Genomic DNA, 21,417 nt, shown 5'->3' with positions numbered 1-21,417 from the left:
GGAGGTTGTAGACAGGCAAGGGCTGGTCTCTTCTCTCTAGCAACCAGCACCAGAACAAGAGGGGACAGTCTCAAGCTGTGCCAGAGGAGGTTTAGGCTGGAGGTCAGGAGGAAGTTCTACACAGAGAGAGTGATTGCCCTTTGGAATGTGCTGCCCAGGGAGGTGGTGGAGTCACCATCCCTGGAGGTGTTCAGAAGGAGACTTGATGGGATGCTTGGTGCCATGGGTCAGTTGATTAGGTGGTGTTGGTTGATAGATTGGACACTATCTTGAAGGTCTCTTCCAAGCTGGTTTATTCTAATCCCTTCTATCCATACATAGCTGTATGCATACCCACACAGCACTAAGTATGGAACCACGGGAGTGGGGACAGAAACTACTTTCCTCAGCCAGCTTGAAGGGCAGGAAACCAAACAGAAATCAGATTTAAGAAGGAGGGTGTTGAATTTCTCCCCCCTGTTTTGTGAGTCTTCTTTCAGGACTGCATCTCCATTGTCTGCTCAAGATATTGTGAAGTCTACCATGAGCACTTCGACATTTCTGGCTGTTTGCTTTATTACTCTCAAGCCAAGAGGAAGAAAGTTGCTTTCTTAAGCAACTGTTATGGGAAAGCAGTGGAAACACTTCTTCATCCAGCTATGCCAAAGAAATCCAGACTCAGAAAACTCATGAGATTCTCTGCCCATAAAGCAAGCAGGACCTGCAAGGTCCAGTCAGCTGGAACAGTGGAATCAACCTTAAGGAGTAACAGCATCGTTTCACTGAGAGAAGAGCAGTTACAATCTCTGCTCAAATGAGGGGGATTAAACCATTTACAAACTGAAGTACTCAAGAAGCCATCTTTGCTCCTCCACATTCACAGGGGTACCTGAATCTGCTTCCCTGCAGTGTGATGAGCAGAGATTATTGGTAAGGAGCAGGTGAAGGCCACGTCACATGAGCTACTGCCTGAGAGTCTCAGGGGAGGCAGGAAAACCAGGGATGGAGCAGCATACTTTGAAAATCGTTTTGAATCTGTTTCTAGTGTAGGCATGTCCTGGTTTGAAGCCAGGCAGATCCTCACTTGCCCCAAGAAAGGGGCAAAAGAATGACACTCATCACACAAATGGATTGCAGAAGTGATGGAAGTTTAAATGGAAAGCAGGAAGTGTTTTACAGAAGCTACAAAGCACAGTGACAAAGATGCCCCAAAGCACACAGAGTCCCTTCCAGTACACCCAAAGGTCCCCAACATTTCCCATCTCCCCACCTGAGGGTACACCCAAAGCCCCCAGGGCTCTTTCTTCCCCCTGCCCCCAACTGCTAGGCTGGTCTCAGCTGGCCAGGTCTGAGACTGCCTCCCCACTTCTCCTCCTGGCATTAGGCACAGCCAGGCCTAAGAGGCCTTGAGGTACTCCCCCAGCATTACCTCATAGGGAGCATCTCCCATGGGAGCAGAGAGGGAAGAAAGAGGAAGAGAGAGACTTTGCAGATGGATTTATAGGGAGCAGGATATTATGGGTATGAAACAGGCTGTTTGCTGTGTCCACCTCCCGGGCTGGACCCTCAGGACACTGGAGATGTCACTTACCTGGCAGGAACAGGAGGCACCCAGCCTGAACTGCCACGTGGCAACATTCCACTTCAAGTAAAAGTAACATTTAACACTACTAAATTGGTGACAGAGTACACAAGTTTACACAGCCTTGGGAAATAAAATTCCTTCCTTTCCTTTTTGTTAAAGAAGGCACTTACAACAAATGGCAACTTGCAGGTCAGTCTCCCTCTTAAACAACAGAAGCCCAACAAAACCAAAGCCTTCCAAAACACAGATACACTAGGGCTTAAAAACAACAACAGTAATCTTCCCTACAGCATCCAAGAGCCAGTTATTGTTCCTGCCTGCAGAAGTTCTGCCTCCTGCCAGACTCCCTGGAGCAGTCTCCTCCCTCTCCAGTAAGTGGGGATGAGAAGGGAGGTGTCACTTTTCCTTTCAGTTTCATGCATGAGGTGGTGCTGGGGAATTGCAGGAACACACACAACCCAGCCAAATGCTGTGAGCTGCCATTACAGTGTCAAAACACCCACCAACCAAAGGAGCCTCTGGGTGTTCCTGACAGCGCCTTCACATCAGAAGACACAGAGTTAGCATTACACTTGGTTCTGCCTAGCTAGCCACAGTGTTTACCCATGTCCAGTAAGCCTAGCATTAAAAACTATGTGCTTCAACAAAAAGAAGGCACAGAAAAGGCCTAGTCAGAGAGCTCTGAGGGTCCTCTGCCAGCCAAGTTTGTGAGGCCTGCTGCAAGAGGTTTGTGCACAGAAGTGCTCAGGCAGAAGTTCCATTGAAAACACAGCTCCAAATTCAAACAGCTGCCTCTGCCAGGGAATGGCAAACTCCACAAGCTGGCATCAGACTTTCTAGGAGAAAGCTGAAGTGGTGGCTCTTTCAGAAAAAAAAGGTTTCCAAGGGGGGGAAAAAAACCCCACCAAGTGTAAGACCCTTGATCAAGATCAGGTCACCCCTGGGAACTAAAAGCGAGAGTACGCTGTCCGCTGCTGCTGCTGCTGCGACGGCGCCTGCCCCTGCTGCTGCTGCAGCCGAACCTGCTGGGAGTAGGGATCCTCCAGAGACTTCACAAAAATAGTCGTTTTAGGCCCAGTTTTCCAGACAATACCATTGGAATCTATCACAGAGGACTCCACTGTGATGTTGTGGGTGCCCAGGATCACACAGTTCAGCAGGAACTGAGTGCTGAAGTAGTCGTTGTGCGGTTCCACCCGCTGCTCCATTTCGTTGCTCATGTTGTCGATGGGGATCTGAGGATACATGGAAGGGTAGAATGCCATTTGAGGTAAGCCTGTTACAACAAAGGTTTCTGCTCTCTGTTTCAAGGAGAGAAGAAGAAAAAAGTCTGCCCTGTGCATCAGCATGTTTGAGCCAGCTTCCCAAGCTTCAGTGGCAGAGTTGCTTTTTATACACTACCCAGGAAGCAAGGCAGCTAACCAGACTGTCTCCCTGAGGTCCCAATTTTCCAGACTAATGAAAACAAGACAACCATTACACACTTCCCAGTCCTGTTGTTCTTTCAGAAGCAATTGGCTTCCCCCCCTACACTTTCCCACCCTCACCCCACCCTGCCTGACCAACCTGGTGGCCTTCTATGAGCAGGTGACAACATTAATAGCTGAGGGGAGAGCAACTGCTGTCATTTGCCTGGAGCTGAGCAAAGCCTTCGACACTGTCCCACACCACATCCTGGTCTCCAGGCTGGTGACACATGGGCTGGATGGGTGACCACTGGATGGATAAGGAACTGGCTTGATGGCTGCACCCAAAGAGTGGCTGTCAATGGCTCCATGTCCCAGTGGAGGCCAGGGACAAGTGGAGTCCCTCAGGGATCAGTCCTGGGACCAGGCTTGTTCAACATCTTTGTGGGTGCCATGGACAGTGGCATTGAGTGCACCCTCAGCAGGTTTGCTGATGACACCAAGCTGTGTGGTGCAGCAGACAGCTGGAGGGAAGGGAAGCCATCCAGAGGGACCTGGACAGGCTGGAGAGGTGGGCACAAGCCAACCTCAGGAGGTTCAACAAGACCAAGGGCAGGGTCCTGCATCTGGGTTGAGGCAATCCCAGGCACAAATCCAGGCTGGGCAGGGACTGGCTGGAAAGCAGCCCTGAGGAGAGAGACTTGGGGGTGCTGGGGGAGGAGAAGCTCACCAGGAGCTCTCAGTGTGCACTTGCAGCCCAGAAAGCCAATCAAATCCTGGGCTGCATCAGGAGAAGTGTGGCCAGCAGGGCAAGGGAGGTGATTCTCCCCCTCTGCTCAGCTCTGCTGAGACCCCACCTGGAGTACTGCCTCCAGGTCTGGAGCCCCTATCGCAAGAGGGATGTGGAGGTGCTGGAAGGTGTCCAGAGAAGGGCCACAAGGATGAGCAGAGGGCTGGAGCACCTCTCCTGTGAGGACAGACTGAAGGAGTTGGGGCTGTTCAGCCTGGAGAAGAGAAGGCTCTGAGGAGTCCTTATTGTGGCCTTCCAGTATCTGAAGGGAGCCTACAGGAAGGCTGGGGAGGGACTGCTCAGGATCTCAGGTAGTGATAGGAGTAGGGGGAATGGAATGAAGCTGGAGGTGGGGAGATTCAGGCTGGAGGTGAGGAGGAAGTTCTTCCCCATGAGAGTGGTGAAGCCCTGGAATGGGTTGTCCAGGGAGGTGGTTGAGGCCCTGTCCCTGGAGGTGTTTAAGCCCAGGCTGGATGAGGCTGTGGCCAGGCTGATGTAGTGTGGGGTGTCCCTGCCCATGGCAGGGGGGTTGGAACTAGCTGATCCTTGTGGTCCCTTCCAACCCTGACTGATTCTATGATACTACGAAAACCCTCAAACAACCTGCAAGCTTTGATAAAGCTACTGACTTCACCTCAGCAATATATCTATCTCCCCAGCTGCTGTTTCATTTGGACAGTCTGCCCTCCCAATCTCCACAAAAAAAACCCCACCCCCACCCCTCACCCTTTAAGTAAGGATAAGAACTTCTAGACTATGTGGTAGAGAATAATCTCCTGCCATTCCCCTCCCCACCCATGGAGTTTTATATGATATCTGATGTAGTGTGAGGTGTCCCTGCCCATGGCAGGGGGGTTGGAACTGGATGATCCTTGTGGTCCCTTCCAACCCTGACTGATACTATGATATAAACTGAGGATGAATTTTCCTCATCACAAGCAAGATTCATGATGACTTGTTCAGGACATCACAAAGTCTCTCCTGATTGGAAGAGCAGTTAGCATTAAACAGGCATCACCATACTGTAGACTTGAAAGTCCCAGCTGCCTTCTATGCAATCTACCTGGCTGTGGTCAGTGCTGGAATGGCAGAGTGCAAGGATGACAGAACTACCCTTTCATTTCAGGCAATTCTGACACCCAGAGCCAAACAAAGGAGCAGAAGAACACAGCTTAAGGCTCCCCCTGGCTCCATACCTTATAGTCTTGCCCAGATTTGCTCTGCAGCACTGAAGAGACATTGAGGCAGACCGACTGGATTTTGCGGAAGAGGCCTGGCTTGGAGCCGTGCTGAACAACTCCTTCTACCTTCAGGGCCAACTGCTGATTGTTCTGCACTGCAATAGGCTCTGCTGGGTTCCTTGGAGATGGGGACAGAGCAAGCTGAAACACAAGAAACAGACCAAAATGTAATGTTATGCCACCAAAAAAAGAAACAGAACCCCTGCTCGCTGAAAATTGACCAAGGAAAGGGTTGGTAGTGAAAACAGTGAATAGGACAGACCAGAATTGACCAGGATGGGAAAGACCTTTGAGATCAATTACAACCTATCACCCAACACCATCTAATCAACTAAACCATGGCACCCAGTGCCTCATCCAGTCTCTTCCTAAACACCTCCAGGGATGGTGACTCCACCACCTCCCTGTGCAGCACATTCCAATGGCCAATCTCTCTTTCTGGGAAGAGCTACTTCCTAACATCCAACCTAAACCTCCCCTGGCACAGCTTGAGACTGTGTCCTCTTGTTCTGGTGCTGGTTGCCTGGCAGAAGAGACCAACCCCCACCTGGCTACAACCTCCCTTCAGGGAGTTGTAGAGAGCAATAAAGTCTCCCCTGAGCCTCCTCTTTTCCAGGCTAAGCAACCCCAGCTCCCTCAGCCTCTCCTCACAGAGCTGTGCTCCAGACCCCTCCCCAGCTTTGTTGCCCTTCTCTGGACACTTTCCAGCAAGTCAACCTCCTTCCTAAACTGAGGGGCCCAGAACTGGACGCAGGACTCAAGCTGTGGCCTAACCAGTGCAGTGTACAGGGGCAGAATGACCTCCCTGCTCCTGCTGGCCACACTGTTCCTGATGCAGGCCAGGATGCCATTGGCCTTCTTGGCCACCTGGGCACACTGCTGGCTCGTGTTCAGCCTACCATCAACCAGTACCCCCAGGTCCCTCTCTGCCTGGCTGCTCTCCAGCCACTCTGACCCCAGCCTGTAGCACTGCATGGAGTTGCTGTGGCCAAAGTGTAGAACCTGGCACTTGGATGTGTTCAATCTCCTGCCCTTGGACTCTGCCCATCTGTCCAGCCTGGCAAGGTCCCTCTGCAGAGCCTCTCTACCCTCCAGCAGATCAACTCCTGCCCCCAGCTTGGTGTCACCTGCAAATTTACTGATGATGGACTCAATCCCCTCATCCAGATCATCAATAAAGCTATTGAACAGGCTGGGGTCCAGCACTGATCCCAGGGGACACAACCAGTGCCTGGCTACCAGAAACACAGAATTTATTTACATATTCACAGATTGCATTGGACTGGAAGGGACCCTCAAAGGTCATCTTGTCCAACCCCCCCACCCCCACCTCCAGTGATCAGGGACACCTCCAACTAGATCAGGTTACCCAGGGCAACATCAAGTCTGATCCTGTTACCACTCTCATTGCAAAGAACTTCCTCCTTATGTCTGACCTAAACCTACCCTGCTCCAGGTCAAAACTTCTCAGGATCTCAGGTAGTGATAGGACTAGGGGGAATGGAATGAAGCTGGAGGTGGGGAGATTCAGGCTGGAGGTGAGGAGGAAGTTCTTCCCCATGAGAGTGGTGAAGCCCTGGAATGGGTTGTCCAGGGAGGTGGTTGAGGCCCTGTCCCTGGAGGTGTTTAAGCCCAGGCTGGCTGAGGCTCTGGCCAGGCTGATGTAGTGTGGGGTGTCCCTGCCCATGGCAGGGGGGTTGGAACTAGATGATCCTTGTGGTCCCTTCCAACTCTGACTGATACTATGATGATACTATGAAAACCACTGCCCCTTATCTTAGTGCTACAAGCCCTTCTTAATGGTCCTTCCCCAGCTTTCAGGTAGGTCACCTCCAGATATTGATATATGGTCTTTAGATCAGTTTTGTGAGCTGTACTTCAAGAGGAGTAGGGGGAAAAAAATCTTCTACAGAATAGACACAAGTATTAAGCTGACCAAAGACAGAAAATGCAGTAAGAATATACTTAAAATCTTCAGGTTTTCAGTTTGCAGAGACAAAAGGAGCACATGAGGGGGGAAAAAAAGCAAAGCAGTGCATGCCACATAGCCCCATTCATACTCAGCTGATAAATATAGCTAAATAAAAAGCACAAGTTTATAAAAGCTGCACTCCTGGCACTCTGCAATCAAAGAGCTGAATCCTACTTGCCTAAGCAGCACCATACTGTGACTTAATGATTGTGCTCTCCTCCCCCTCTCCTCTGCCCTGGTGAGACCTCCTCCTGAGTCCTGCGTTCAGCTCTGGGCTCCCCAGTTCAAGAGGGACAGGGATCTGCTGGGGAGGTGTCGTAGTTTGGGCTGGGTGCCCTTCTGCTACAGGGGTGTTTCCTGTGTCCAGAAGTCCAGCCCAGGGGGTGGACACAGGGAATTATGTATTTCCTACCATGATCCCTTGCACCACTATAAATTATATGGCAGGGTCTGGCACTTCCTCTTTCCTTCCTCTCCGCCACCTGGTAACTGGGGGAGAGATCTCCCGGCCATGGGCCTGGTTAGGCTCAAGGCCACGGGGGGATGGGCAGTCTCAGATCTGGCCAGCTGAGACTAGCCTAGCAGTGGTGGGGGGAAAGGAGGAGCCCTGGGGGTTTTGGGTGCACCCTCAGGTGGGGATGGGATCTCTCTGGGTCTGGTTTGGGGTTCTTCTTGTCACTGTGTTTCTAGCTCTCTGCAGGCACTCACTGCTCTCTGTTTAAACTTTCCATCACTTTGGCAATCTGTTTGTCTGAGTCGTTATTCCTGCACGTGGTGGGGAGGGGGTCTGCCCCAACCCATTACAGGAGGGTCCAGCAAAGGGCTACGACAATGATTTGGGGACTGGAGCACTGCCTGGTGAGGAGAGGCTGAGGGACCTGGGGCTGTTTAGTCTGGGAAAGAGAAGATTTAGAGGAGATTTAATAAATGTTTATAACTATCTGAGGGCTGGGGGTCAAGAGGGAGGGGACAGGCTCTGCTCACTTGCTCCCTGAGATAGCACAAGGAGCAATGGATGTAAGCTGCAGCACAGGAGGTTCCACCTCAACACAAAGAGGAACTTCTTCACTGTAAGGGTCACAGAGCACTGGAAGAGGCTCCCCAGAGAGGTTGTGGAATCTCCTTCCATGAAGACTTTCAAGGCCCATCTGGATGTGTTCCTCTGTGACCTGAGCTAGATTGGATGGTCCTGCTCTGGCAGGGGGGGGGTTGGACTCAATGATCTCTTTGGGTCCCTTCCAAGCCCTGACATCCTGTGAGGCTGTCATCCTGTATATGTCACTTCATTCCTAACAGATAAACCCAAATGCTACTTGCAGTTAAGGACCTTCATGTGACACGCTGAAGCTCTGTGCCTTCAGTAGGACTTTGCTCTTTGTAAAGCCTTCATGAGAAATGCTAGGCCACACTTGAGCAGCACTCACCTTGATGCTTGTAGACTGCAGCTTTTGGAAGAAGTATCTTTGAAATGAAAGAGGGACCTTCAACAATGCTATGACAGCATTGCACAGACAAGCTGTGTGCTGCAACAGAGAGAACCAAACCAACATGTATCATTCAAAGCACAGGAAAGAAAACATGCACTCAAGGTACTGAAACTGGAGCAGTTCCCAGTAGAAGACCAGAAATACACTGCTACACTCACAGGATAACAGTCCCTGGGATGACAGTAACCACATGCTGCCCTGTATCAAAAGAGGTGTTCTGAGATGGAAAGAAGAAAGATGACAGAGAAACAACCCAGGTAATTTCAGTCCTAGTGTTAAGAGTCAGCAGAGCAAGACATGATTGAAACTCCCATACAAAACCCTCACACCAGCTCTCCCCCCTGCAAACAAGAGGGGCATGTATCACAACTTAATTAGGTTTTAAGCCTCTGGTTTGCTCTTCCCTTCCCCACTGCACTACAGCATCTCTCTGGCTCAGGAGCAAAGGCAGCGCTGCTGAAGTCACCAAGCTGCACCACTGTGGAGTGAGTGACAACCAAGTCTGCAGAGTCTACCTCTGATACCTTTCACACAACTCATTTCCTATTCTCATTGGAATCATAAGGGCCTGCTGCAAATAGAAGCAAGGCAAGGAGATGCCAGCCACGACAACTCAATGACTTGGTTCCAATCAACATAAATTTCAGCTTTCTTTAGTCATGGGGTCTGTGGTGACAGGTTGGACTTGATGATCTCTGAGCTCTCCTCCAACCTTGGTGACTCTGTGATTCACTAACAGTAAAAGATGAAACCAAAGTAGGCCTGTAAAGAAGCAGGTTATCAGCTGGCTGTTTGCATTCAGTACAGTTTACACTGTGTTCCCTGATGACCTGCACTGATACGAGAAATGCTATCCTCACAGAACACAGCACTACCTGCCAGCAGCTCAGTGACCTAAGCTGGGCCAGTGCTTCCAGCACTCTGCATGGTAGAAGGAAAGACTCTTGCATGGTAGCAACATGAGCAAAGGGGACATGGTGCAGAAAGCTGACAGACTTGACATGACTTTCAGGTAGCTTATCAATAGCTGCTATGTTCTTACTATCAGAACATTTTAGATGCATTTTCACTCAGACCAGAAAGGTTTCAGATGGCTCAGGAAAACCTTTTTGAAGTGGTGAGACTCCCTAGAGAACACTTGTGATTAAGAGGTTATATTAATGAAGCCAGTGTGCCCTTCAGCTTCTTGACCACCCCACCCACACAGAGTGTTTACCTACAGAATATACATTGAAAACTGTTACTTGCCAAGTAAGACACTGGAGTGTACTTCCTGTTGAGAGACTCCACTTCTTCCAGCACATGATTAAAAACAGACATCATTCTCCTTTCATATTCACTCTCAACATGTGCTGTGCCATTGGAGCTATACTCCTGGAAACTGAAAAACAAAGCTTCTCATTGTACTCCTGAAGGCTTACTCCCAGACAGGCCCAATGAGACCACCCTCTGTGACCACCTCAAGTTCATCAAAAAACCCCAAGCTATGTCTTTCAAACCATACACTCTGTTTCTTTATTAATTTTCTACTATAAGGCTTGGTCTCTACACTTAAACCCTTAAACTACAGCTTATCCACCACTTTCTGTTCCCACCCTCTACCTTGATAATGAGAGGACTGAGTCAGTCATCAGCAGATGACTACATCAATTTGCAGATGACACCAAGCTGGGAGCAGATGTTGGTCAGTTGAGGGTGGAAGGGCTCTGCAGAGGGACCTCGACAGGCTGGACAGCTGGGCAGAGTCCAACAGGATGGCATTCAACAAGTCCAAGTGCTGGGTGCTGCACTTTGGCCATGGCAACCCCATGCAGAGCTACAGGCTGGGGTCAGAGTGGCTGAGAGCTGCCAAACAGAGAGGGACCTGGGGGTGCTGATTGACAGCCACCTAAACATGAGCCAGCAGTGTGTCCAGGTGGCCAAGAAGGCAAATGGCATCCTGGCCTGCATCAGGAATAGTGTGGCCAGCAGGAGCAGGGAAGTCATTGTGCCCTGTACTCAGCATTGGTTAGGCCACACCTTGAGTCCTGTGTCCAGTTCTGGGCTCCTCAGTTTAAAAAGGACATTGAGACACTTGAAGGTGTCCAGAGAAGTGCAACAAGGCTGGTGAGAGGCCTTGAGCACAGCTCTGTGAGGAGAGGCTGAGGGAGCTGGGGTTGTTTAGCCTGGAGAAGAGGAGGCTCAGGGGAGACCTCCTTGATCTCTACAACTCCCTGAAAGGTGGCTGTAGGCAGGTGGGGGTTGGTCTCTTCTCCCAGGCAACCAGCACCAGAACAAGAGGACACAGCCTCCAGCTGCACCAGGGGCGGTTTAGGCTGAATGTTAGGAAGTAGCTCTTCCCAGACAGAGAGATTAACCATTGGAATGTGCTGCCCAGGGAGGTGGTGGAGTCACCATCCCTGGAGGTGTTTAGGAAGAGACTGGATGAGGCACTTGGTGCCATGGTTTAGTTGAACAGATGATGTTGGGTGATAGGTTGGACTTGATCTTGAAGGTCTTTTCCAACCTGGTTAATTCTATTCTATTCATACTGTTCACAAGTACACTGAATGCATCTTTGAAACAATGCTTAGTTCATGAGTAGCACAGTCACTTAGGATGTTCATTTCTATTTACATTTATAAAAGCACATGTTAGAAGATGTTTATTCACATTTAATCTCAGCCTGGGAGCTTTAAAGAGTTCAATTCATAGGTGCTTCAATGTAATTTTATAGTGGGTATAATTTCATTGTTAAACAAAAAAGAATCACAAGTGATGGACTTATATTTAGGCATGTAAACTAATTTAGTGCATCTATTTGCATGACTCTGGAGGGAACTAATGGCTGGAGAGAGACTTGGGGGTGCTGGTGGAGGAGAAGCTCAACAGGAGCCCTCAGTGTGCACTTGCAGCCCAGAAAGCCAATCAGATCCTGGGCTGCATCAGGAGAAGTGTGGCCAGCAGGGCAAGGGAGGTGATTCTCCCCCTCTGCTCAGCTCTGGGGAGACCCCACCTGGAGTACTGCCTCCAGTTCTGGAGCCCCTATTGCAAGAGGCATCTGGAGGTGCTGGAAGGTGTCCAGAGAAGGGCCAGGAGGATGATCAGAGGGCTGGAGCACCTCTCCTGTGAGGACAGACTGAAGGAGTTGGGGCTGTTCAGTCTGGAGAAGAGAAGGCTCCCAGGTGACCTCATTGTGGCCTTCCAGTATCTGAAGGGGGCTACAGGAAGGCTGGGGAGGGACTGCTCAGGATCTCAGGTAGTGATAGGGCTAGGGGGAATGGAATGAAGCTGGAGGTGGGGAGATTCAGGCTGGAGGGGAGGAGGAAGTTCTTCCCCATGAGAGTGGTGAAGCCCTGGAATGGGTTGTCCAGGGAGGTGGTTGAGGCCCTGTCCCTAGAGGTGTTTAAGCCCAGGCTGGATGAGGCTCTGGCCAGGCTGATGTAGTGTGGGGTGTCCCTGCCCATGGCAGGGGGGTTGGAACTAGCTGATCCTTGTGGTCCCTTCCAACCCTGACTGATCCTATGACACTAATGTGTGCTTACAAGTGCAAACAGCAGGTACATGAGCTGAATCACTGCCTCTAGCCTACCAGGTACAGCACAGCAGCAACAGGTCCTCAAGTCTGCCCAGAGTAGAAAGAGAAAGTTCTACTCAGAAACTTCAACATTCTTTGAATTCCTCTCCTTAAAGCCCCCCAGGGATTTAGTAATGAGTAAGAAAGGAACAGAAAGTTAACTGTCAAACATACTTTGCAGATTCTGGATCCAGAATCAGAGCTTCAATTGCATGTGAGATCAAGAGGCAGCTCTGCTGCTGTCTGCAAGCAACACTAAGGAGTTAAAAACGTGTACAAAGTTGGCACCTAAAACAAGACATGCAGCACAGTTACCAGCACTTTTCCTGTTTTCCTCTAGCTTTTGTGCAGCAATTCTGCAGTCATTAATCCTTCAGTAAACACAGAAGTAGGAAAGTCTGAAGTTTTCTATGCTGTTGCAGCTTTTGTGTTACAGCAACTTTTACTTCCCAACAGCTTCTAAGCAACCTGTACCCAATGTATGCTACTGAGTGCTGAGAAATGGCTTTGCACCAGTAGTGACAGAAAAAGGACCATGAAGCTTCATGATGCCCATGTGAACAAACTGTAAAATTCTCAAAGGATACAGTTCCACATTCCTTAGGGTTGCAGAGTCTGCATCAAAAGATGCCTGATAGAGGTCGGCGTACCGCGCGGCCAGGCTGCGGAACTCCTCCATCGAGTGCTTCATCTGCAGAGGCAACAGAGCAAGTCAGGCCAGGCCAAAACTACACAGCCCCACACACCCACTACACTGCCACACTGCTCAGGCAGTTATAGGAGTAGGGGGAATGGAATGAAGCTGGAGGTGGGGAGATTCAGGCTGGAAGTGAGGAGGAAGTTCTTCCCCATGAGAGTGGTGAAGCCCTGGAATGTGTTGTCCAGGGAGGTGGTTGAGGCCCTGTCCCTGGAGATGTTAAGGACCAGGCTGGATGAGGCTGTGGCCAGGCTGATGTAGTGTGGGGTGTCCCTGCCCATGGCAGGGGGGTTGGAACTGGATGGTCCTTGTGGTCCCTTCCAGCCCTGACTGACGCTATGATACTGAGAACATCCAGCACTGAAGGAGCAAGCCAGCAGCCTGGCAAAATACATCAAGCTCTCATTTCTTCAAGCAAGTAAGAATCACTCTACAGAGAGAGTATTACCCACACATTAAACTGGTGTTTTTCCTGTAACACAGCATCAACATTCCCTCCTTGGGTTAAAAACAGAAACACAACTCACTAAAACAACCACCAACCATCTCCCTCACCCCCTGAGGATAAATCCAAGTGCCCTCTTTCAGAGACTATCTACTGATTCATTGTCTGTCAGCCCCTGGCTTGGACAGCAGCACTCTGAGCTGGGTTAGGAACTGGCTGGAGGCTGAGCCCAGAGAGTGGTGGTGAATGGTGCCACAGCCAGCTGGCAGCCAGGCACCAGTGGTGTGCCCCAGGAATCAGGGCTGGGCCCTGTGCTCTTTAACATCTTTATTGATGATCTGGATGAGGGCATTGAGTCCATCATCAGTAAATGTGCAGCTGACAGCAAGCTGGGGGCAGGAGTTGATCTGTTAGAGGGTAGGAGAGCTCTGCAGAGGGACCTTGCCAGGCTGGACAGATGGGCAGAGTCCAAGGGCAGGAGATGGAACACATCCAAGTGCCAGGTTCTGCACATTGGCCACAGCAACCCCATGCAGTGCTACAGGCTGGGGTCAGAGTGGCTGAGAGCAGCCAGGCAGAGAGGGACCTAGGGGTACTGGTTGACAGCAGCTGAACATGAGCCAGCAGTGTGCCCAGGTGGCCAAGAAGGCCAATGGCATCCTGGCCTGCATCAGGAACAGTGTGGCCAGCAGGAGCAGGGAGGTCATTGTGCCCTGTGTTCAGCACTGGTTAGGCCACACCTGGGCCAGTTCTGAGCCCCTCAGTTTAGGAAAGATGTTGAGTTGCTGGAAGGTGTCCAGAGAAGGGCAACAAAGCTGGGGAGGGGTCTGAAGCACAGCCCTGTGAGGAGAGGCTGAGGGAGCTGGGGTTGCTTAGCCAGGAGAAGAAAGGAGGCTCAGGGGAGACCTTCTTGCTGTCTCCAACTCCCTGAAGGGAGGTTGTAGCCAGGTGGGGGTTGGTCTCTTCTCCCAGGCAAGCAGCACCAGAACAAGAGGACACAGTCTCAAGCTGTGCCAGGGGAGGTTTAGACTGGATGTTAGGAAGAAGTTCTTCACAGAACGAGAGATTGGCCATTGGAATGTGCTGCCCAGGGAGGTGGTGGAGTCACCATCACTGGCGATGTTTAGGTAGAGACTGGATGGGGTGCTTTGTGCCATAGTTTAGTTGATTAGGTGGTGTTGGGTGATAGGTTGGACTCGATCTCAAAGTTCTTTTCTATTCTATTATTTCAGAGTACATACACTGTGGATAGCTGTCTGGGTGATCTGCACAGTAGCAATTCAGTCACCACCACTCGCCCAAAGGAGTCACAGTGCAGCCCTAAAATATGTGTTCTTCAATAGCTGAAGCCTTTCAAAACAAGGTGTGAAAGGTCTTGCTGCAAGTTTGAGTGCACTGAGTGGCTTACTGCCTGCACATCCCTGGGAGCTGTGTGTGACTGGGTAAGCAAACACGCACACGTGCTCAGCTGTGAAACACTGCCTGCTGCAGGCAGGCATTTCTACAGCTACCGGTGGAAACCAAAGCCCACTACTGAACTGAACTCTTCACTACCACTGTCCAGTGCTTTCAGCAGGTGTTTGCTGAGAGGCAAGATTCATACCAGTCACAAATGCAGCTGCAAAAGAGAGGAAGGAGAGCACGTGCCTGGTTGGAGATGCGCCCACACCTCTGGAGGTCGTTTCCTGAGGTCATAGCAATGGTTGTGGCAATAGCTGGTGGTGGACTCGTTTTCAGGCTGTTGCAGGTACAAATAAGCTGGGAAAAAGCTTGCAGGAGGTCAATCCTCAGTTTCACAAATCCACACTGAAAGCTCAGAGGATTAAGCGGTGTGCTAGCAGCCTGAAACACAGCAACAGGAACGTTGGCAACCTTGGTCGTAGGCAATCATGACAGAACAGCCTTGCAATGACAACTGAATCCTCCAAGCCCAAACCCCTGCTTTCTGATAACTGCCTTTAACAGATTTGCTCACTTTAAACCATACTGACTGAGAACAACACAGGAGTTTTATATGATATCTGATGTAGTGTGGGGTGTCCCTGCCCATGGCAGGGGGGTTGGAACTAGATGATCCTTGTGGTCCCTTCCAACCCTGATTGATACTATGATACTACTATGATATTAATAAGAGTACAATTTTGGGGGACCTTGGGGTAGAAGCCATCAGCAGAACAAAGCACTAGGACCTTCCTCTTATTCAGAATGGAAGCATGTTTAACTCATGCACACCTTCCCCAAGGCTACTTATTCCTCCACACAAAAGTCACTTCTGGCAGCAGGAAGTTACAACCCATCCCAAAACCCTGCTGCAAACCATTTCTTGGCCAGCAGGAAAGCAGCAAATCAGTTTGTCACCAGACATCCCTATCATCTGTGAGCTGCTCCACTATTGATCAAAGGGAGGAAACATCAGGCAACTGCAACCACTTGGAACTGCTGTGCCATACTCAAGATCTGATACTATTTAAGCCACACATCCAATACTTACTAATTCAACAGGGTAAGAGAAATAGAGTACAATGTTAGGGGGGTTGGGGTAGAAGCCATCAGCAGAACAAAGCACTAGGACCTTCCTCTTACTCAGAGACTGGAAGCATGTTTAACTCATGCACACCTTCCCCAAGGCTACTTATTCCTCCACACAAAAGTCACTTCTGGCAGCAGGAAGTTACAACCCATCCCATAACCCTGCTGCACACCATTTCTTTGGCAGCAGGAAAGCAGCAAATCAGTTTGTCACCAGACATCCCCATCATCTGAGAGCTGCTCCACTATTGATCAAAGGGAGGAAACATCAGGCAACTGCAACCACTTGGAACTGCTGTGCCATACTCAAGATCTGATACTATTTAAGCCACACATCCACTACTTACTAATCCAACAGGGTAAGAGAAATAAGAGTACACTTTTGGGGGCCTTGGGGTAGAAGCCATCAGCAGAACAAAGAGAGGAAACATCAGGCAACTGCAACCACTTGGAACTGCTGTGCCAGATTTCAACCCAAGAAATCAGCTTATTTCATCCCTTGAGCCATTCAGCCCCACTTTGCTTTGCCTTGCAGGGCATTAAAATGCCCCTTTTGAACTGAAGGAGTTCAGCTGATGTGCAAGGGTGGTTTCAGAAAACCCTCAGTGTACTGTAATTGGTCTGCAGAGACTCCATGCTTTTATAGCAAGTCCTGGTATGACCAGAGAATGCAGGCATCTTCAGCAGCCCAAACTGGACTCAGTTCTTGTGAATGGAAATACAAGCTTGTCTCATTAACCCTGGAATTGACTCCATCATTCATACAGCCATCAGCAAGAAAGGAGTTAAAAGCACTTTTTCTTTGTCAAAGAGGTCTTTGGCTCAGCCAAGTTCTTCAAAGATCATCCATTATCAGCACATTTGGACTTAGTGCTACTTAATCACTGCTTTTATTAATGCTCTAAGGTCTGGACTCTTCCCTAGATTACCTCCAGTGAAATACATGTGCAAAGGCTTCCAATGAGATGCCTTCTCTCTGCCAGAACAGGCAGATTCTATTCAAAATCACTGTTAGCTATACAAGCAAGCACACAGTGAGACAGATGAGGATTGTGGTCAATGCAGTCTATGAGTCTTGAGTCCTGTGTCCAGTTCTGGGCCTCTCAGTTTAAGAAGGACATTGAGACACTTGAAGGTGTCCAGAGAAGGGCAATGAGGCTGGGGAGAGGCCTTGAGCACAGCCCTGTGAGGAGAGGCTGAGGGAGCTGGGGTTGCTTAGCCTGCAGAAGAGGAGGCTCAGGGGAGACCTCATTGCTCTCTGCAACTCCCTGAAGGGAGGTTGTAGCCAGGAGGGGGTTGGTCTCTTCTCAAACAACCAGCACCAGAACAAGAGGACACAGTCTCAAGCTGTGCCAGCAGAAGTTTAGGCTGAGAGGTGAGGAGATGAGGAGTTCTTCACTGAGGGAGTCATTCATCATTGGAATGTGCTGCCCAGGGAGGTGGTGGAGTCACCATCCCTGGACGTGTTCAAGAGGGGACTGGATGTGGCACTTGGTGCCATGGTTGTCATGAGGTCTGTGGTGACAGGTTGGACTTGATGATCTTTGAGGTCTCTTCCAACCTTAGTGATACTGTGACAAGTTCCTGCCCTTCCTCTCTCACCTGTCATCCATCAGGAAGAAATTCCCATTGCTTTAAGTGGACTAAGTCACATGGAAGAGCATCTGGCATGCAGCAAATGCTGTATGCAGTTGTATGCATATTAGAAAGGAAATGGGGAATTTTATGCCATGAGACACTGAACCCTTGCTAAACTGGGCTGACTGAACACCTGTAACAGATTCACTGGCACAATGTCTTCTACCTACAAAGCTGACAGCTACACAGGGCTCATCATACACACTAATGCTCTGCAGCACCAACAGTGCTGAGTCAGGGTCTGCAGTGAAACAGCAGCAACAGCAAAGCTTAAACCAGAGGGAAAAGACAGCAGAAGGCTTCCTCAGTTAAGAGTACCACATTATGGCACTTCACTCCCCTTTGAGATGCTCCCCCGGGGATCAGTGCTGGGCCCCATCCTGTTCAATATCTTCATTGATGATCTGGATGAGGGCATTGAGTCAGTCATCAGCAAGTTTGCAGATGACACCAAGTTGGGAGCAGATGTTGGCCAGTTAGAGGGCAGAAGGGCTCTGCAGAGGGACCTCGACCGACTGGACAGATGGGCAGAGTCCAATGGGATGGCATTCAACAAGTCCAAGTGCCGGGTGCTGCACTTTGGCCACAGCAACCCCATGCAGAGCTACAGGCTGGGGTCAGAGTGGCTGAGAGCTGCCAAACAGAGAGGGACTTGGGGGTGCTGATTGACAGCTGCCTGAACATGAGCCAGCAGTGTGCCCAGGTGGCCAAGAAGGCCAATGGCATCCTGGCCTGCATTAGGAATAGTGTGGCCAGCAGGAGCAGGGAAGTCATTGTGCCCTGTACTCAGCACTGGTTAGGCCACTCCTTGAGTCCTGTGTCCAGTTCTGGGCCCCTCAGTTTAGGAAGGACATTGAGACACTTGAAGGTGTCCAGAGAACGGCAATAAGGCTGGGGAGAGGCCTTGAGCACAGCCCTGTGAGGAGAGGCTGAGGGAGCTGGGGTTGCTAAGCCTGGAGAAGAGGAGGCTCAGGGGAGACCTCATTGCCCTCTACAACTACCTGAAAGGTGGTTGTAGCCAGGAAGGGTTTTTGGTGCTGGTTGCCTGGGAGAAGAGACCAACAAGAGGACACAGGCTCAAGCTGTGCCAGGGGAGGTTTAGGCTGGAGGTGAGGAGAAAGTTCTTCACTGAGAGAGTCATTTGTCATTGGAATGTGCTGCCCAGGGGGGTGTTGGAGTCCCCATCCCTGGAGGTGTTCAAGAGGGGATTGGATGTGGCACTTGGTGCCATGGTCTAGACATGAGGTCTGTGGTGACAGGTTGGACTCGATGATCCTCAAGGTCTCTTCCAACCTAGGTGACACTGTGAACATGCTGCATCCTGTGGATGCAAGGAGGGAGAGGCTCCTTTAACAACTGATACACACAAGTATGGATAGGAATTTGTCCAGAGTGATGCAACAAGTCACCAACAGCCAGCAATAAAAAATAGTTTCCTCTTCTCCAGCCCTTCAAAACCTGTACTTAGTCCTCTGGACCACAACCCCACAAGGCAGGTATTGCACCCAGAAAAGTGCTATGTGCCACACAGGAAGTTAAGTCAGCAGAGGATATGAAGACAGGAATTCTTCAGCAGCAAAAAAATAACCTCTAAGGAAAGGCTAATGACATTGGTGAATCACAGAATGACCTGTTGAAGCAAGCCACCCTCCTGCCTGGCAACAAAGCTGGGGAGGGGTCTGGAGCACAGCCCTGTGAGGAGAGGCTGAGGGAGCTGGGGTTGCTTAGCCTGGAGAAGAGAAGGCTCAGGGGAGACCTTCTTGCTGTCTACAACTAACCGAAGGGAGGTTGTAGCCAGGTTGGGGTTGGTCTCTTCTCCCAGGCACCCAGCACCAGAACAAGAGGACACAGTCTCAAGCTGTGCCAGGGGAGGTTTAGGCTGGATGTTAGGAAGAAGTTCTTCCCAGGAAGTTGTAGAGAGCAATAAGGTCTCCCCTGAGCCTCCTCTTCTCCAGGCTAAGCAACCCCAGCTCCCTCAGCCTCTCCTCACAGGGCTGTGCTCAAGGCCTCTCCCCAGCCTCGTTGCCCTTCTCTGGACACCTTCAAGAGTCTCAGTGTCCTTCTTAAACCATCACACAGCTTCCTGCTATTTGCAGTTCAGAGGGGAGAGAATATTTCCATAAAATCTGAATTATGTCTGATGAGGTGGATTTGTTCTCCCTCCTCTTACTATCTTGATGCTGCCTTGCAGTCAGGATCCCTTAGGATCACACTGTCAAATACAAGGCAAGGAGAACCCAGCAGGAGGGAGGAAGAAAATGCAATTCTTCTCTATATTACAAGTCAGCAGCCAACTCAGACAAACTCCCAGGGTTGACTATTACAAGGGTGGGGTTTTTTTCAGCCAAAACATGGGAGTGGAAAATTTTCAAGTACTGTAATTTGAAAAACTGATTTGATCAAGGCAGGAAGTGAGAGGTGGGGGAGGAAAGAGAAATCCAACCGATCTTCCTTAGCTGAGCTGCAGGACCTCTCAAGATGCAGCTTGTGACAACAGGCTCTTGTGTGCATTTCTCTCTAGAGGAGCCTGGCAGATATCAGACAGATTTAAAAGCTTTTCAGAGGTTTGAGGAGAGAAATCAAGCAGCCCTGGGACAGCACACAGAGCTCAGCAAGTGAAGCAGGTCTGTGCTAACCGTCAGCGAGGCGATCCCCTTGTGATAGGACTTCAACGCTTCCGCAATGCAAGAAAGTGCTGAGCTGTAGTTGTCCTCCTGCAAACCTGTCAGGCACTGCTCTGCATGGGAGAACTCCTTCAAGCTGTTCAGCCAGAAGTAGAAGTGTTCTGAAGCCACTTGAGTCAGCAGACTTTGATAGAGCTCCCTGGCCATGTCATGGTTGCCCTGTAAGGACAAGAACAATTCTAAGAGAGGGCAGGGAAAGGGGGGCAGGGAAAGGGGGGCAGGGAAAGGGGGGCAGGGAAAGGGGGGCAGGGAAAGGGGGGCAGGGAAAGGGGGGCAGGGAAAGGGGGGCAGGGAAAGGGGGGCAGGGAAAGGGGGGCAGGGAAAGGGGGGCAGGGAAAGGGGGGCAGGGAAAGGGGGGCAGGGAAAGGGGGGCAGGGGTGTTTGCTTCATAGAAAGCAACAAAGAAACAGTAATACCTACAGAACTACGCTTAAATAGGGAATCACAGAATCACCAAGGTTGGAAGAGACCTCAAGGATCATCAAGTCCAACCTGTCACCACAGATCTCACAGCTAGACCATGGCACCAAGTGCCACATCCAATCCCCTCTTGAACACCTCCAGGGATGGGGACTCCACCACCTCCCCAGGCAGCACATTCCAATGGGCAATCACTCTCTCAGTGAAGAACTTTCTCCTCACCTCCAGCCTAAAGCTCCCCTGGCACAGCCTGAGACTGTGGCCTCTTGTTCTGGTGCTGCTTGCCTGGGAGAAGAGACCAACCCCTTCCTCGCTACAACCACCTCCCAGGGAGTTGTAGAGAGCAATGAGGTCTCCCCTGAGCCTCCTCTTCTCCAGGCTAAGCAACCCCAGCTCCCTCAGCCTCTCCTCACAGGGCTGTGCTCAAGGCCTCTCCCCAGCCTTGTTGCCCTTCTCTGGACACCTTCAAGTCTCTCAATGTCCTTCTTAAACTGAAAGACTGAAACTTCTTTTAACCATTTTATCTTGACAATCCTAACAATGAATAAAAGCACAAATGCTCATATTATGTTAAATTTGCCTGTATGAAGTGTAGTACTTATAGATAGGAAAACACAAGATGAGAAAAAAAAAAAACAAACCACAATTTACTTTTACTGCAGCATCTCAGGCTGGCCAGATGGGCAGAGTCCAACAGGATGGCATTTAACAAGTCCAAGTGCTGGGTGCTGCACTTTGGCCACAACAACCCCATGCAGAGCTACAGGCTGGGGTCAGAGGGGCTGAGAGCTGCCAAACAGAGAGGGACCTGGGGGTGTTGATTGACAGCTGCCTGAATATGAGCCAGCAGTGTGCCCAGGTGGCCAAGAAGGCCAATGGCATCCTGGCCTGCATTAGCAATAGTGTAGCCAGCAGGAGCAGGGAAGTCTTTGTGCCCTGTACTCAGCACTGGTTAGGCCACACCTTGAGTCCTGTGTCCAGTTTTGGG

General features: G+C 50.4%; 1 protein-coding gene across 2 annotated transcripts in view; it reads right to left on the bottom strand.

Moving 5' to 3' along the window:
• Window positions 1–305: 305 nt before the first annotated feature.
• The window catches only part of INTS7 (integrator complex subunit 7), a 41,079-nt gene continuing 19,967 nt past the window's right edge, over window positions 306–21,417 (bottom strand). The window contains exons 13-20 of one of the 2 annotated variants that reach the window (XM_068168742.1): window positions 19,962–20,168; window positions 14,806–15,000; window positions 12,604–12,707; window positions 12,191–12,259; window positions 9,709–9,841; window positions 8,398–8,496; window positions 4,957–5,142; window positions 306–2,799 (exon numbers count right to left, since the gene is read on the bottom strand). In XM_068168742.1, coding sequence (XP_068024843.1) covers window positions 2,512–2,799; window positions 4,957–5,142; window positions 8,398–8,496; window positions 9,709–9,841; window positions 12,191–12,259; window positions 12,604–12,707; window positions 14,806–15,000; window positions 19,962–20,168 — 1,281 coding nt within the window. In that variant the 3' untranslated portion in view covers window positions 306–2,511. The remainder of the gene's footprint in view (window positions 2,800–4,956; window positions 5,143–8,397; window positions 8,497–9,708; window positions 9,842–12,190; window positions 12,260–12,603; window positions 12,708–14,805; window positions 15,001–19,961; window positions 20,169–21,417) is intronic. The other variant, XM_068168743.1, reaches the window with a different exon arrangement.

Source organism: Melanerpes formicivorus, unplaced genomic scaffold, assembly GCF_026170545.1.
Source record: "Melanerpes formicivorus ecotype bairdi unplaced genomic scaffold, bMelFor1.0.p_v2 SCAF_157, whole genome shotgun sequence".
NCBI lineage: Eukaryota > Metazoa > Chordata > Aves > Piciformes > Picidae > Melanerpes > Melanerpes formicivorus.
Note: the sequence above shows the minus strand (reverse complement) of the source record. Positions and strands in the feature narration are given on the sequence as shown.